This window comes from Orycteropus afer, unplaced genomic scaffold (genome assembly GCF_000298275.1).
Source record: "Orycteropus afer afer isolate SDZICR_OR568_19922 unplaced genomic scaffold, OryAfe1.0 scaffold00366, whole genome shotgun sequence".
NCBI classification, from domain to species: Eukaryota; Metazoa; Chordata; class Mammalia; order Tubulidentata; family Orycteropodidae; genus Orycteropus; species Orycteropus afer.
The window spans coordinates 378,422-392,963 of NW_006921953.1; the positions used below are offsets into that span (position 1 = coordinate 378,422).

General features: G+C 51.3%; 2 protein-coding genes across 2 annotated transcripts in view; one reads left to right on the forward strand and one right to left on the reverse strand.

The window, feature by feature from the left end:
* The window catches only part of CDHR2 (cadherin related family member 2), a 115,750-nt gene extending 105,734 nt beyond the window's left edge, over positions 1-10,016 (forward strand). The window contains exons 22-32 of the mRNA XM_007952978.1: positions 1,342-1,493; positions 1,630-1,738; positions 1,832-1,920; positions 4,662-4,730; positions 4,828-4,905; positions 4,996-5,056; positions 5,142-5,266; positions 5,793-5,906; positions 6,001-6,081; positions 6,288-6,357; positions 9,885-10,016. Of these exons, the coding sequence (XP_007951169.1) occupies positions 1,342-1,493; positions 1,630-1,738; positions 1,832-1,920; positions 4,662-4,730; positions 4,828-4,905; positions 4,996-5,056; positions 5,142-5,266; positions 5,793-5,906; positions 6,001-6,081; positions 6,288-6,357; positions 9,885-10,016 (1,080 nt within the window). The remainder of the gene's footprint in view (positions 1-1,341; positions 1,494-1,629; positions 1,739-1,831; positions 1,921-4,661; positions 4,731-4,827; positions 4,906-4,995; positions 5,057-5,141; positions 5,267-5,792; positions 5,907-6,000; positions 6,082-6,287; positions 6,358-9,884) is intronic.
* A 1,139-nt stretch (positions 10,017-11,155) lies between these two features.
* GPRIN1 (G protein regulated inducer of neurite outgrowth 1) lies at positions 11,156-14,164 on the reverse strand. The gene has a single exon (XM_007952933.1). The coding sequence runs from the start codon at positions 14,162-14,164 to the stop codon at positions 11,156-11,158; it is 3,009 nt and encodes a 1,002-aa protein (XP_007951124.1).
* Between the last annotated feature and the right edge of the window lie 378 nt (positions 14,165-14,542).

Genomic DNA, 14,542 nt, shown 5'->3' on the forward strand with positions numbered 1-14,542 from the left:
CCTGTACTGTCAGGGTCACTCTGTTCTCTGTCAGACCGCAGCTCCGTATGTCTCCTTTTTTTGGTATTTTCACGCAAATTCTTCTGCTAATTGGGGTTTAGTCCAATTCTATATCCTTCCCTTCAAGGCTCAGGGGTCTACGATTATCTTCTGTGTTTGTGTTAATTGGTTTCCCTTTTCTTTGTTGAAGAGTGTCTGTGCAATCCTTCTGCCTAGTCCACCATCTTGCCGGAACCCGCAACTGTTTATTTTTGTTGGGGGGTAGAATAGAGGGACAGTTTCCGAATCTTCAACAGTTAGTTTCCCCAACTGGCAATCTTCAGTCAATTACATTCCAGTGTTGTGAGTTTGGCCTTGGTTGTGAACCTCTGTGTATTACTGGTTTAACAATTTTCTTCAAATGGCCTCCTTTCTGAAATTGAACACTAACTTTGGCCTCATCCTGAGCAATATTGTCAGTGAATTCACAGCTTTATGAGTTGGTTCTATTTTTCTCTAAAAGGCACTAAACCAAAAAACAAACCACTGCCACTGAGTCAATTTTAACACATAGTGTCCCCCTCAGGTTTCAAGGCTGTAAATCTTTACAGAAGTAGGTTACCTTATCTTCCTCCCATGGAGCAGCTGGTGGATTCAAACCACTCACATTTTGGTTAGCAGCCCAATGCCTTAACCACAGAGCCACCAGAACTCATAAAAGGCAATAGAATGAATGAAAATGTTGCCCTCCCCAGTAATTTCATGATCCATTAGGGGAATTTGTACTCACTTTGGCAAGCACTGAAATGAGAGGACCCAGGGTAAGGACTTGCCACATAGTATGTGCTCAGGGAATCTGAGCATCCCTGTGTTTGTGTATGTGGGAGACAGGCAGAGCAGGTCTCCACATGGGAAGGACTTCTCAACTGTGATCTGTTGAGGGTGGTGGTGGAGGAAGCAGGGACTTGTGCAAATCTGGACTTGCAGAGCAAGCACACAGTATAAAGCATTTGCTTACTTGTGGTGGCCTGGGAGTAGCTGAAGGAGTCCTTGGGTGGCACAAACAGTTAAGTGCTTGGCTGCTAACCAAAATGTTGGCAGTTTGAGTCCCTCCAGAGGTGCTACAAAAGGAAGGCCTGGTGACCTACTTCTGAAAAATCAGCCATGGAAAGAAACCCTACGGAGCACAGTTCTACTCTCACACAGGGGTCACCATGAGTTGGAATTGACTGGACAACAGCTATTGGGGGTGGCTGATGGAGATTATGGTGGCTAGCCTCCTACGCCACCTCAGCCTCTGCCCCTGCTGGAGCTTCGGAGTGCCTGGCCTGGCTGCCTGACGCTTTCCATTCTTGCTCCTAGGCCAGAGACGATGACTCAGGGGACAATGGGGCCATCTTGTTCTCCATCCTTCAAACACACTTCCTCTCTAAGGACGGAGCCAACACCTCTTTCCAGGGCTTCTTCCGGATTTCCACCTCCTCGGAGGCCAATATGTTCACTGGCAACATTGAGTAACTGCGGGCAGGGCCCTGGATTGAGGGGGTGGAACAAAAGGGGGCCTCAGGGCAATAAACTCCCCATCCTGGGAAGTGGACAAGTGGATTCCAGAGGTTACCAAGACTGAGCTGTATCCTCCACCTTCCATAGGCTGGTGACCAACCTTGATCCCACTCTCCAAGGCACCTATCAAGTGACAGTCCAGGCCCAGGACAGACCTTCTGTGGGTGCTGCCCAGGAAGCCAGAATCACCCTGAACGTGAGTGCTGGACCCTGCCACCAGCTCCTGAGGCCCTCTGACAATCCTTTGGTCCCATGCACCTCATCTCCCCCCAACACCCTTCTCCTGCAGCTCTTCACTGTGGACCAGAGTTATCGCGTGAGACTGCAGTTCTCCATGCACAAGGAGGAGGTGGGCGCCAAGCTGGATGAGATTAAGGAGTAGGTCTGGGGAGCCCCCCAGGGGGCTGTGGGGAAGAACTGGGCCCAGGAGGCTGGCCTTAGACAAGACTTGAGCAGACTGTCTCTCAACTCTGCCTCTGATCCGCACTTGACCTGGTCCCTGTTTTGTTTTTAATTGTGATTTGGGTGAAGATTTACAGAGCAAATTCACTTTCCATACAGCAGTTCTTGTACACTTTGTCTCATGACATTGACCACAATTTACCACAATGCAACAGCTCCCCTCCCGATAGTGACCTCTTCTCTGTGTCCATCCCTCCATGCAGTCCTGCCCCCTGAACGGCCTCCCTGTGTATAAGCAGCCCTTCTTTCTCCCATGATTTTTCTCTTCAAGGAGTGTATCTATCTCAGGTAAATGTTCAAATCATATGCCTGAATTTTGTTTGGCTGGAAGCCACAGGTATGGGTTCAATTCCAGACCTGATAGGCAGCTAGGGGCCATAGTCTCAGTGGTTCCACCAGGCTCTATAGGACCAGCAAACCCGGTCCTTCCCACATTTTTTTTCCTCCAATGATTTTGAGTTTTGTCCACATTGTTCTCCCTCTCTATCCAGGATCTCCTACATAGATCCCCTTCCATGTGGTTGACATTGGTAGTCGGGCACCATCTAGTTCTTCTGTTCTCATAGTAGTATAGGCTGCAGATCGGATGGTGTACCAATCACTAGGACTGATTGTTTCCATGAATTTTTGGTTTTCTTCATTCTTCTTTGCTCTGGATGAGGAGAGACCCATTGTTGCATCTAGATGGCAGCTTGCAAGCTTTGAAGATCCCAATTGCTACTCACCAAAGTAGGAGGTGGAACAATGTTTTGTGTAGTATGTTATGCCAATTGAGCTTGATGTCCCCTGTGACATGTCCCCAATCCCACAGGTTCAACTACTCGGTCCCTTTGGGTAGCTGGCTGTGACCAAGCAGTGACTACCACCTTGCCCCTTGTCAGCTCTATTATACACCTGGGAATTCAGACCGTGCACATAAACTTATAGGACCATTGTCTGCCAACCCTATGCATGTTTTTGTGTACACTCCCTGCTTTATAGACATACCTACTAGTTCAGCCTGTCCACTCATCTATCCATCCATATACCTATATTTGCCTTCACTGACAACGCAGTACTGTATGTGCAAAAGGGTTCATCTTTATTATCTGTATCTCCCATGTACCTCTCTATGTCTTTCTCTTCCTCAATACCACCATATTGATCACTCATGTTTGGTACATTGCCCTTCTCTTCACCCAGATCAATAATTATCTCTACCTATCTAACAGTGTTCCCTCCCCTCTCCTCAACCGCTGGTAACCAACAAAGAAAATGTCCTTCTATAGATAAACCTTTCCTTGACTTTTACTATAACACACTAATACAATATTTGTCCTTTTGTGTTTGACTTATTGCACTCAGCATGTCCTCCATGTTCATCCACATTATGTGATGTTTTGCAGATTCCACATTATTCTTTAGCATTGCATAGTATTACATTGTGTGTATATACCATAGTTTGGTTATCCATTCCTCAGTTGATGGACCCCTAAGTTGTTTCCATGTTTTGGCTATTGTAAATAGTGCTGCGATGAACATGGGTGTGCATATGTCTGTTCTTGTCATGGCTCTCAATTATTTAGGATGTATACCTAGTAGTGGAATGGCTGGGTCAAATGGTATTTCTAATTCCAACTTTGAAAGAATCGCCATATTGCTTTCCACAGTGGTTGTACCTTTTTACAGTCCCACCAGCAGTGTATGAGAGTCCAAATCTCTCCACATCCTTGCCAGCATTTGTTATTTTCTGTCTTGTTGAACTTTGCTACTAGTGCTGGAGCAAGATGGTATCTCATTTTTGTTTTGATTTGCATCTCTCTAATAGCTAATGATCATGAGCATTTCTTCATATGTTTGTTGGCTGCTTGAATATCCTCCTTGGTGAAGTGTCTATTCATGTCTTCTGCCCATTTTTGAATTGGATTGTTTGTATTTTTTGTTATTGAGGTGTTGGGATTTTCTATAAATTCTATAGATAAGTTCCTTGTCAGATATGTCATTAGCAAATATTTTTTCCCAATCTGTAGGTTCTCTTTTGACACTTTCGGAGAAGTCTTTGGAAGCACATAAAAATTTAATTTTTAGAAGGTCCCAATCATCTGGTTTCTCTTCTGCTGTTTGTGCATTTTGAGTTATGCTTGATAGTCTATGTATGCCATATATTAGGGCCCCTAAATTTGCCCCTAGATTTTCCTTGAGGAACTCTATAGTTTTAGGTTTCACATTTAAGTCTTTGATCCATCTGGAGTTCATTTTTGTGTATGGTGTGAGGTACAGATCTTGTTTCATTTTTCTGCAAATCAATATCCAGTTTTGCCTGGTCCCTGTTTTTGACCCAATATTTGTGCCTGCACCTCTTTTCCCCATGCCCTGAGAGCCTGTGGCTGGTTGGGCAGAGGAAGATCTAATCAAAGGTGCCATGTACAGTTTTAAAGGCTGTACACTGCACAAAGATACATTCTGCTTGCCAGGTTGTGAGTCCAGCCCCAGAGGAAGGGGTATTTTTTCCCAGTTTGCACAGAGGTGCTAGCTGCTGAGCCAATGGGGTTTGGTCTGTCCAGAGAAGGTGCCCTTTTCTAACTCCCACAATTCCTAATTCCACTGGCAGAACCCTGGCCATTGGCCTGGGCCGAGGCTCCCACTCCAGGCCTCTGTGACACCCACTCCCTTTGCAGGGCTCTTGCCCAGGCAACAAGGACTACTGTCTACATTGTGAGCATTCAGAACATAGACACCACAACTCGGTGAGTGACCATTGGCCCAGGGGTTGAGAGTGAAGACAAGAGACGGGGGCTTCTGGGTAACTCTGGGCTGTTGACACTTCACTCCATCCCATTTGAGGGCCCGGAGCCGCTCCTACCTCGATGCCTACTTCGTCTTCCCAAATGGGTCTGCCCTGACCGTTAATGAGCTGATTGTGTGAGTAGGGTCACCTTCAGGGTGGGAGGAGGGTGAGCAGGATATCTAGGGGTGCCAATGTCCCTCGGTCTGAGTGGATTCTGTGGCCAGGATGATCCGGAAAGACCAGGACTCACTGACACAATTGCTGCAGCTGGGCCTGGTGGTGGTGGTAAGTGGTGGCACAGTGGAGGTCACTTGGGAGTGAAGTGGGGACGGTAGCCCCACAGCACCTCTCATTCACCCTTCTAATTTAGGGCTCCCAGGAGAGCCAGGAGTCAGACCAGCCAAAGGTGCTTGTAAGCGTCATCGTGGGACTTGGGCTGGCTTTGCTGCTGGTCCTGGTGATCATGACCATGGCCCTCGTGTGTATCCGGAAGAGGTGCTGCTCCCATCACCTCCTGTGTCTCCAACTCTCACCTTCTTCCCCCACTCAAGACATCCTGAGGAATAGAAAGGGCTTAGGTTTAGGTATCAGATATATCTGTATTCAATCCCCAGGGACTCATTGTAAGATCATAGACAAATCACCTCTAACCCAGCCTCTGTTTCCTCATCTGCAAAATGGGCAATGATCCTAAAGTCCACTTAATGAAGCAATGCACATCTCACACTCAGCAAGATGTCTGTCACATACTATGCATTTAATAAATGCTTCTTCTTTTTCCCTTTCTGATACACATGGAGTCAGAGTCACATCTGTTTGGGATTCCAGACCTTGCCGCTAGCCAGCTGTGTGGCCTTTAGCAAATCACTTCCCTTCTCTGACTCTCTGTAAAACAGAGCCCTGTAAAATGGAGCTAACAGTTCCCCCTGCATGTGTCATAGTGAAGCCGCACTCTCAAGGCCTGCACTGGGTACACATGGGGGTGCAGGACAAGTAGTGACCTCCTTCCTGGTTCCCACAGCTACCGCCGGAAGCTTTGGGCTATGAAGGCTGCCAAGGAGGCCCGGAGGACAGCAGCGGGGGTGATGCCCTCAGCCCCTGCCATCCCTGGGACTAATGTGTACAATGCTGAGCGGTGAGCAGGGATCGAGGGTGGATAAGAAACCTCATGGAGTGACTCAGGGCCATGGCCACTTGACTGGAAAGCCAACTCTGCATCTTCTCTACAGTGCCAACCCCATGCTGAACCTCCCCACTAAGGACCTGGGTTTTGAGTCCCTCTCTTCCTCTAGTGACTTGGACCACGTCAGGTGAGCAATGATCCTACACAGGCAGGCTGGTTGGTAATGGTGGTGATGGTGATGGTGGTCATGGGAATGATAGTGGTAGTGGTGGTAGGAGTTATGATGGTGATGATAGTGGTGGGATGGTAATCGTGAGGTGGTGGTGGTGGTTTCTGGCTATAGTCAGAGAGGGCTGGACCTGCCAACTACCTGAGATCCATCTTCTCCCATAGCCTCAACTCCCTGGATGACAACACTGTGGACCTGGACCAGAACAGGCAGGAAATCAAGGCAAGACAGGGAGTAAGTTGGTGTCTGGGGCATCTGACTCAGGGTCTTTCTCTGAAGGGTTGGGGTCAGGACAAAGCTCAAGTGACCTGCTACAGGCATGGGGAGCAGTTATAGCCTTGCATCTCTGCACCTGGCCCTAGGAAGGTCCATGGCTTTAGATAGGGTGCAATCCCTGCTCCTCCACTCAGAGGAGTGGAGGACTTCTTTCTGGTTCTTAGTTTCTCATCTGTAAAATGTGGGTCGGAACACCAACTAACTATACAGGGTTGTTGTGAGAATTAAATGAGAGCACCCATATATATTACCTGGCCAAAGCAAGTGCTCACAAGTCTGCCTCCATACCTTTACATCATTTACATGAAAACTGATGAAGGTGGGGGAGAGATGGAGAGATGAATAAACACAGTCCAGCAAAGGAGATGAAGGTAGGCTCCAACAGAGAACAATGCAGCAGTTTGTTAAATATGTTAGTGGTTAGATCAGGTTAAGAGTGCACAACCTAGCTGCAGATTGGCCATACCTGGGGAGCTCTTTAAAATTAGCCCCCAGGTCATACCCCAGAGATCCTGTTTCTGTTGCCCTGGGGTGGGGCCTAGGCACAGATGTGTTGTAAAAGCTCCCCCAAGGGATTTTAGTATGCAGTGAGGATTGAGAGGATTGATTTACTGGATTAAATCAGTTTCTCACATGTGAGAGGGCATCAGAGTCACGTGAGGAGGGCTTGCTACACACACAGATTGCAAGGTCCCACCCCGGAGTCTCTGATTCAGCAGGTATAGGGTGGGGCCCAGAAGTCCTTGGGTGATTAACAGTGCTTGACTGCTAACTAAAATGTTGGAGGTGCAAGTCCACCCAGAGGTGCCTTGGAAGAAAGGCCTGGCAATCTACTTCCAGAAAAAAATTCAGCGACTGAAAACCCTATGGAGCACAGTTCTACTCTGACACACATAGGGGCACCATGAGTTGGAGTCGACCAGACAGAACTGGTTTTTTGAAAGTAGATACCAGGGAAGGCCGATGCTGCTAATCCAGGTGAGGCATTTCACCTACTGCTTGCTGCCTCCTTGCCCTGTCTCAGAGCACTGTATCTGAGGTCTTATGGCAGGCAGAAGCCCCACTATTGCCAATGGCAAGGAGCTCTGGTGACACAATGGTTAAGTGCTGGGCTGCTTACCTAAAGGTTGGTGGTTTGAACCCACTCAGCTGCTCTGAAGGAGGAAGATCTGGCAATCTGCTTCTGTAAAGATTATAGCCTAGAAAACCCTTTGGGGTGGTTCTACTCTGTCACCTGAGGTCTCTATGAGTTAAAAATCAAAAGCATCTAACACCCACCATCACAAACTAATGCCAGAGATGCTTCCACTTGACTATGCCTGGTGGTGGGAGGGCCTCCTCCTTTACCTGAAGGAGCAAGGCACCAAGAGAAGGAGAAACCACCTTCCCTCCTCCCTCCTCCCCATTCTGAGTCTGTGGTTCTGTAGGGAGTGTCACCCATCTGTCCACCTTGCATCTATCATCCCTTTGGTGCTGCCCATGCTGGGTCCTATCCTCTGCCAGGCCCTGCCCTCCAAGACTCCCAGCCTTCCCCTCATACTTTAGTATTTCCCTGATGACCCATTACTTGGAAAGATTTGGTCAGCAAGTCACTCTTGTGTTTGTCACACATGGGCCCCAGCAAGAGAGGGTGGACCACTGATCTCTGAAGATGATTTGAGGCAAAAACTCCACTGCCTGTGTCTGGGGGGATCTGAGGCAGAAGCTTAGAGATTAGGCCAGTGGCCCAGGCAGGGGCTGGACCCTGTCAGAGCTGACAGGAATGGAGCCAGGAGCCCCATGGGGGGTTGGACCTGTAGGATAGGGAAGGACAGAGAACACCGAGAGAAGAAGGCTGGGTCTGGGTTACTGGGAGCCTTCAAAGCCAAAAAGTAACTTAAGACTTTGTCCTGGGGAAATGGAAGAGGGGGTGGGGTTATAATTCTGAGAAGCTTCTGAGGCTCCATCCCCTTCCTGCAGTAGTGGAATTTGACTTTCTCAGAAGCCTCCCATCTCCTTCCCTCTTGTCCCCTCCTGTCCCTGGGTAGGGGACACATAGTCATGCCTTTTTCAGGGAATGCCTTGGTGCTACTGACTCATCCCACACCAAAAAAACAATGTATATCAGAAAAGGTCTTTTGATGGCTGATTTTCCAGAAGTGGATCACCAAGGCCCCTCTGTGTGAATTTGAACCTCCAACTTTTCAGTTAGCAGCAAGCACTTAATTGTTCATGCCAGAGCTCCATAAATGTATGTGTGGAGTGTGTGAGTGACCCAAAAGGCCCATCCAATCTACCCTTTTCAAGTCACTAACAGGGAAACTGAATTGCTTAAGGTCAGACAGCTTGCAATGCAGGGGCAGATCTGACCCAGGTCTCCTGCCTCACAGGCCAGCTGCATTGTCCTGGACCACTCTGCATTATACCTCCTAGCTCATGGTCTGTGGTGAGGGGTCTGCGGAGCACAGGTAGAATGTTCCACCTCTCTGGAGCCCCTCAGATATCCCACTGTTTACCAGGAATCAGAACAGCCCCAACAAAAAACCAAACTCACTGCCATGGAGTCATTCTGACTCATAGCAACCCCCATTGGGTTTGCGAGGCTGTAAATCTTTACAGAAGTAGATAGCCCCATCTTCCTTCCATGGAGCAGCTGGTGGGTTTGAACCACTGACTTTCTGGTTAGCAACCAGATGCCTTATCTACTAGGCCCTTAGAGCCCCTTAAAATAGCCCCAGTCTGGAAAAAGCCCTTGGAGTGTCCTGGGGAGGATGTTGGTGGGAGCGGCTCTAGAGCTTTGGTGTCTCTGCAGTGGAGTAGCTGAGGTTGGTGGGGGGTGGCTAGTGTCAGTCCATGGGCAGGCAGACTTGTGAGATGTGTAACTGGCTGTCTGAGTGTGCTGCTGCATGTCACACAGGAAGGGGGGTGGAGGGCAGATGAGACAAATGAGTGTGCACCATGATGAACTTTAGGTGAGACCCTGGGCATGCTGTGTCCCTTTGAGGGCTGCAGGAGAGAGATGCTAAATTCAACCAGGGACAGCAGCACACTGTGGACAGGACAAAGACTTTAGAGTGGTCCAAATTCTGCTCTGCCCCTTCCAGGCCATGAAAACCCTCTGGGCCTCAGTTTGTACATCTGTAAAATGGGAGAGAAATCCCATCCTTTGTGATAATAATCCAAGTAATGAATGGAGCATGTCCAGCTCCATGCCTGCCACAAGGTACACATGGCAGGAGCCACCTTGATGGCTCCTTGACACAGGTGTGACTCAGATTACCAAAGTGCCGGTGTGTCCATAGGTGGGGCAAAGGCCAGGTAGACCCTCTCAGGCCCATCTGTACCACCATGGGACACAGCCAGAAAACAGGCCCAGGGTGGGATTCCCCAGCCATGAAGCCATCTGGGAATAGGCTTGGAGACCTGCCCCCTCCTCCAGGGTCTGGGAGAGCACCTCATCTTGCCCATGCCCTTCATACCTGCCTTCCCTGTCCCCCTAGAAGGAGCCACTGTCCAGTCCCATGGAGCCAGATGCAGAGCCCCTGAGCCTGGTGCTGTCAGGAAGGCAGGCCGGCACCAGCAGCCAGCAGGAAGCATTATCCTTCACCAACGCTGGCCTGGACACCACAGACCTGTGATGCAGGCCCTGCCACAGAGCCCCACATAGCTCCCTGCTTTTCCAGACCCACACCCAGGGCTATGGGTACAATAATATATCTTGTTGCCCTATCCCCTTCTGCTTTCAGTCAATCACAACAGACAAGGATTGGGAAAGATTTTATTACCAATGTATACTGTGACAATTTGTAGCCAAAAACATGGCTGGAGGAGTGGGGAGAAGGGCACTGAGTGGTCACAAGGGACTTGTGGAGGCTCACAGCACAGGGTGACATGGGGGTGGAGTGGGTGGTCTTTAAAGGGTAACTGTGTTGTAGAATGAGCTCTCTGTCCTGTCCCCGAGACCAACTGTCACCAGGCTGCCTGTGGCTTGAGACCTTCCATGACCCTCCAACTGTGACCTCCTGGCCTGAGACCTTCTGACCTTTCTTCAACCCTCCCTCTCAGCTGAGTCCCCAGGACACAACCTGGGGCTGTTTTTGGCCTATTTGGGAACTACGAACCAGTGACCAGATGCAAGGGAGACAGAGATGGGAGACCAAGTCTTTGGGCACTGATGGATTGGGGAAGGACTACAATGACATGCAGGATATGCCCAGGCCCTGAGGGCCAGTCTGAGGCATGGACACACTCACACACTCTTTCAGAGCTTCACACACCCAGGGCCACACATTCAGATCCTTGCACACTCAGAGGTCCCACACACCAAACCTTGCACAGTGGAGCTTTATCCATTCAAAGATTTGTACACACAATCTCTCAGTTTCTGGGGACCTGGCCCCTCTGGAGGCCTTAACACACCAGTCTGGATGTCTCAGAAGCTTCCCTGGCTCTGAGAGAAGAGGGTGGGGTACTGAACAGGTCCTCATGGTTGCCCAGTGTGACCAGGAGTGGAGCTGAGGTCACGAGGACTGGGTTCGTGGGCTCATGAGGACTGGGTTCGTGGGCTCATGGCCACGAGGGAGCTGAGTAGACGGGGTTCATTGTGTGGGTCTGGAAGGAAAGTGGGCTGGAAAGACGGGGCTCAAAAGGAACCTAGAGGCTGCTTACCCTTCAGGGTTCTGACGTGCGCTGAGGGAATCCTTTCTAGGGGCCTGGGTCAAGAAGGAAGCCTTAAAAGGTTGGAAACTCGGGTGTCAGCGTACAAAAGGGGTAGAGATCACTCGGCCGTGGGTCCGGCCCGCGAGCAGCACCGCGGCCGCCGAACACTCTGCAGCAGCGCACGGAAGAGGCCGGGTGGGCGCTTGGCTGCGCTCTCAGAGGGCGCGGCGCGCACTGAGCCCGAGCGGCCAGGGTCCGGGCGGGCGGTGGTTGGCGGCGCCTGCGCCCCTTGGCGGCCGTGCTCCTCTATCTGCCGCTCCAAGTGCTTCTGGATGGCCATGCCCAACACCTCCACCTCCATCGAGGCGCCGTACACCTCCCATGTCATGCCTTTTTCGTCCCAGCTTACATCACGCACAGGTTCGGCCGCCTCCGGGGGCGCCGCGGCGGCCGCCAGCGCCGAACCCGGGCGCACCCGCACTTCAGGGAAGGCTGGCGGTGCGGCAGCCTGAGGCGTCATGGGCCCGGTGGCCACCGAGCGTGTCTCGGCTGCTCCCAGAGATACCTGCAGGCCCGCGTCCCGGCGCGAGGGTGGCCTGGGCGCGGGGCTAGGTGCGCGAGGAGCCGCCTGGAAGCTGAAGGCCGGGCCGCCTGCACCGTCCTGCGGAGACATAGGGCTCACAGCCACCGAAACACAGGCTTGCGCTCCCGCCTGAGTGCCCGCGTCCTCGCGCGGCGGCGGGAGGGCGCTCGCTTCCCACGATGGTGCCTTGGTGAAGTTGTCGCGAGTCCGCGGCCCTAACGGGTGCGCTGCAGCTTCGGAGCCAGGGCTTTTTGTGGTCCCGGTGGCCACCAGGTCTTTCGGGCTGAGGCTGCAGGCCTCGGTGCGGGACGTGGGTTCTGGCTCTGCGTGACTCACGCCGCTCCCGAGACCCCCGGGAGAAGTGGCTGTGCCGCGGGGTTGGCCATCTGACTGTCTAACAGGGGAGGCCTCGGCCTTTTCCAGAGTCAGAGGGGCCACCTTCCCCAAGGCTTGGGGCTCTGCTTCTCTCGAAGACTGAGACGCTGAAGATGCCTTCCCCAGGACCACGGGAGCCACCTTCTTGGAAGAAATGAGGTCAGCTTTTCCCGAGGAGCCAGGATCCACCGATGCCAGTGGTTTCTCCTTCTGCAAATATACGGCCTCTGCTTTTCCTGATGAAGTGAGGCCCTCTTTCCCTGGGGGCTTCTGTTCTGCTTTGTCCCCAGACTTCGGCTCTGCTTTCCCTGAGGCACTGGGAGCCACCTTTCTGGAGTTTACAGGATTTTCCTTCTCTGGAGGTGGAGGATCCTCCTTTTCAACTGGGGCAGCTTCTGCTTTTCCTGAGGACATGGGATCCACACTCCCCAAGGACAGGAGGACTGTTTGTCCTGGAGTCATGGGGTCCATCTTTCCTGAAGACAGAGTGTCCATTTCTCCAGAGGGGCTAGCTTCTGCCTTTCCCCTAGCCATCACAGGGTCCACCTTGCCCAAGGCCAGGGACTCAGCCTTCATAGAGACAACAGGATCTGCCTTCCCCAAGGACAGTGGACCCACTTCCCCCTTAATCATTGTTTCAGCTTTTACTGAAGATGGGAGCCCTCCAGTCCCCAAGGACTTGGGATCCCCTGGACCCGAGGACAAGGGGTCTTTCTTCCCCAAAGATTCAGGATTCACTGTTCCAGAAGATGATGCTTTTATATTTCCCACAGAAATGGGATCTACCTTCCTGGAGAACACAGGGGCCTCTTTTTCTGAGGATGCATTTTCTGTCTCTCCCACAGATACAAGCTCAGCCTGCCCAGAAGACAAGGGTTCTAGCTTTCCTGGGGACACAGGACCCACAGTTCCCAAGGAAAAAGGACCCACCTTGTCTGAAGACATGGGCTCCACATTTTTCAAAGATATGGAATCCATCTTTCCAGAAAACACAGGATCCACCTGCCCAGCAGATACAGTTTTTATCATTCTCTCAGTCGTGGGATCTCCCTTTCCTGAGGGGGCAGGGTCCATCTTTCCCAGGAACTTGGTGTCCTCTTTTGTGCAGGACACAGTTTCTGCATTTCCCCTAGATGCAGGATCTGCCATTCCCAAGCCTGTAGGATCCACTCTTCTTGAGGCCCCAGGATCTGCTGTTCCAGACAATACAGGTTCTGTCTTGCCTGATGATCCTGGAGTCAGTTTTCTCAAGGACCCTGGATCTGTCTTTCCTGCAGATGCAGAACCCATGTTTTCCAAGGACATGGGATCCACCTTTCCTGAGGGCCCATGATCTGCCTTTCCCAAGGATGCAGGACTCACCTTTTCTGAGGATACAGGATGCTCTTTACCTAAGCAGCTGGGTTCCTCCTTTCTTGTGAACACAGGCTCCACTTTGCCTGAGAACACATGATCCTCCTTTCTCAAAGATCCAGGATCGTCCTTCCTTGGGGATACTTCATTCTCTTTGCTAGAGGACATGTGATCCTCCTTCCCCAAGGATCCAGGATCTGTTTTTCCAGAAGATACAGGATCTCCTTTTCCCAGGATGGCAGGCTCTGCCTGTTCTATAACCATAGGATCTGTCTTTCTCAAGGACTCAGCATCTTCCTTTGCTGTGGAAGTAGAATCTGCCTTCTTTGCAGACTTGGAATCCATCTTTTCTAAGAACATAGGATTTCTGTTCTCTGAGCATGTGGGATCAGTTTTCACTAAGGACACAGAATCTGCTTTCAAAACCCCTGGTTTCCCAGAAAAGGTGGTTTCTAGTGTCCCTAAGATCGAAGCTTCATGTGCCCCCAGTGTCCCCTTAGTGGCTGCCTCTTGGGGAGGGATGCAGGTTGGAGAAGAGCAAGCCAAGCTCCCACCAGGGCCCTCAGAACAGGAGGCCCCTTCCCCAGCTCCACTGGGGCTGCTGTGTCTAGAGTCCATGCCTGGGCCTTGGTCAGGGGTATGCCTGAAGGGTGCAGAGCTGGCCTTTTGCTGGGAGGGGCAGCAGTCCCTCATGGCTGGGTCCCCAGCCCCCAGACTCCCATCTTGTGTGCAGGAGATGTCTGTGGGCTGTGGTTCTGCAGGGGTCAGGTCCTTCTGAAGCAATTGGAGCCAGGCTGTGTCTTCAGCACTGCCCATCTGCTCTCACGACCATGCTGGGCCCGTGGCTGCTACCTGGTTCTGAAATACAGAGAGAGCAGACTCAGACTCAGGGGAGACTCAGTGGGGAAAAAGCCTCCTCCTTCTTCAAAGGAGACTGCCAGAAGGTAGATTGTACTTCCACAGGCCCTCCTAGCAGTAGGGCCTCCTCACCAGATTCTCTGTCCCTATTTTGGGTCCCTCCTGTTCAGTGGGCCTGCACTGAAAACACAAATCCAACCAAGTCACTGCTCCAGTGGCCCTCTGGATAAAGGGCAGACTTAAGCTGGCATTCGAGATCCTTTACAACTTGGCCTCAGCTTAAGTTTTCAATATCACCTACTATCACATTTCCCTTGTCAGCCCCATCCCATGCAT

Excerpts from the sequence above, each read along its gene's own strand:
- GPRIN1 (XM_007952933.1), bottom strand. The coding sequence starts at position 14,164 with ATGGGCAGTGCTGAAGACACAGCCTGGCTCCAATTGCTTCAGAAGGAC.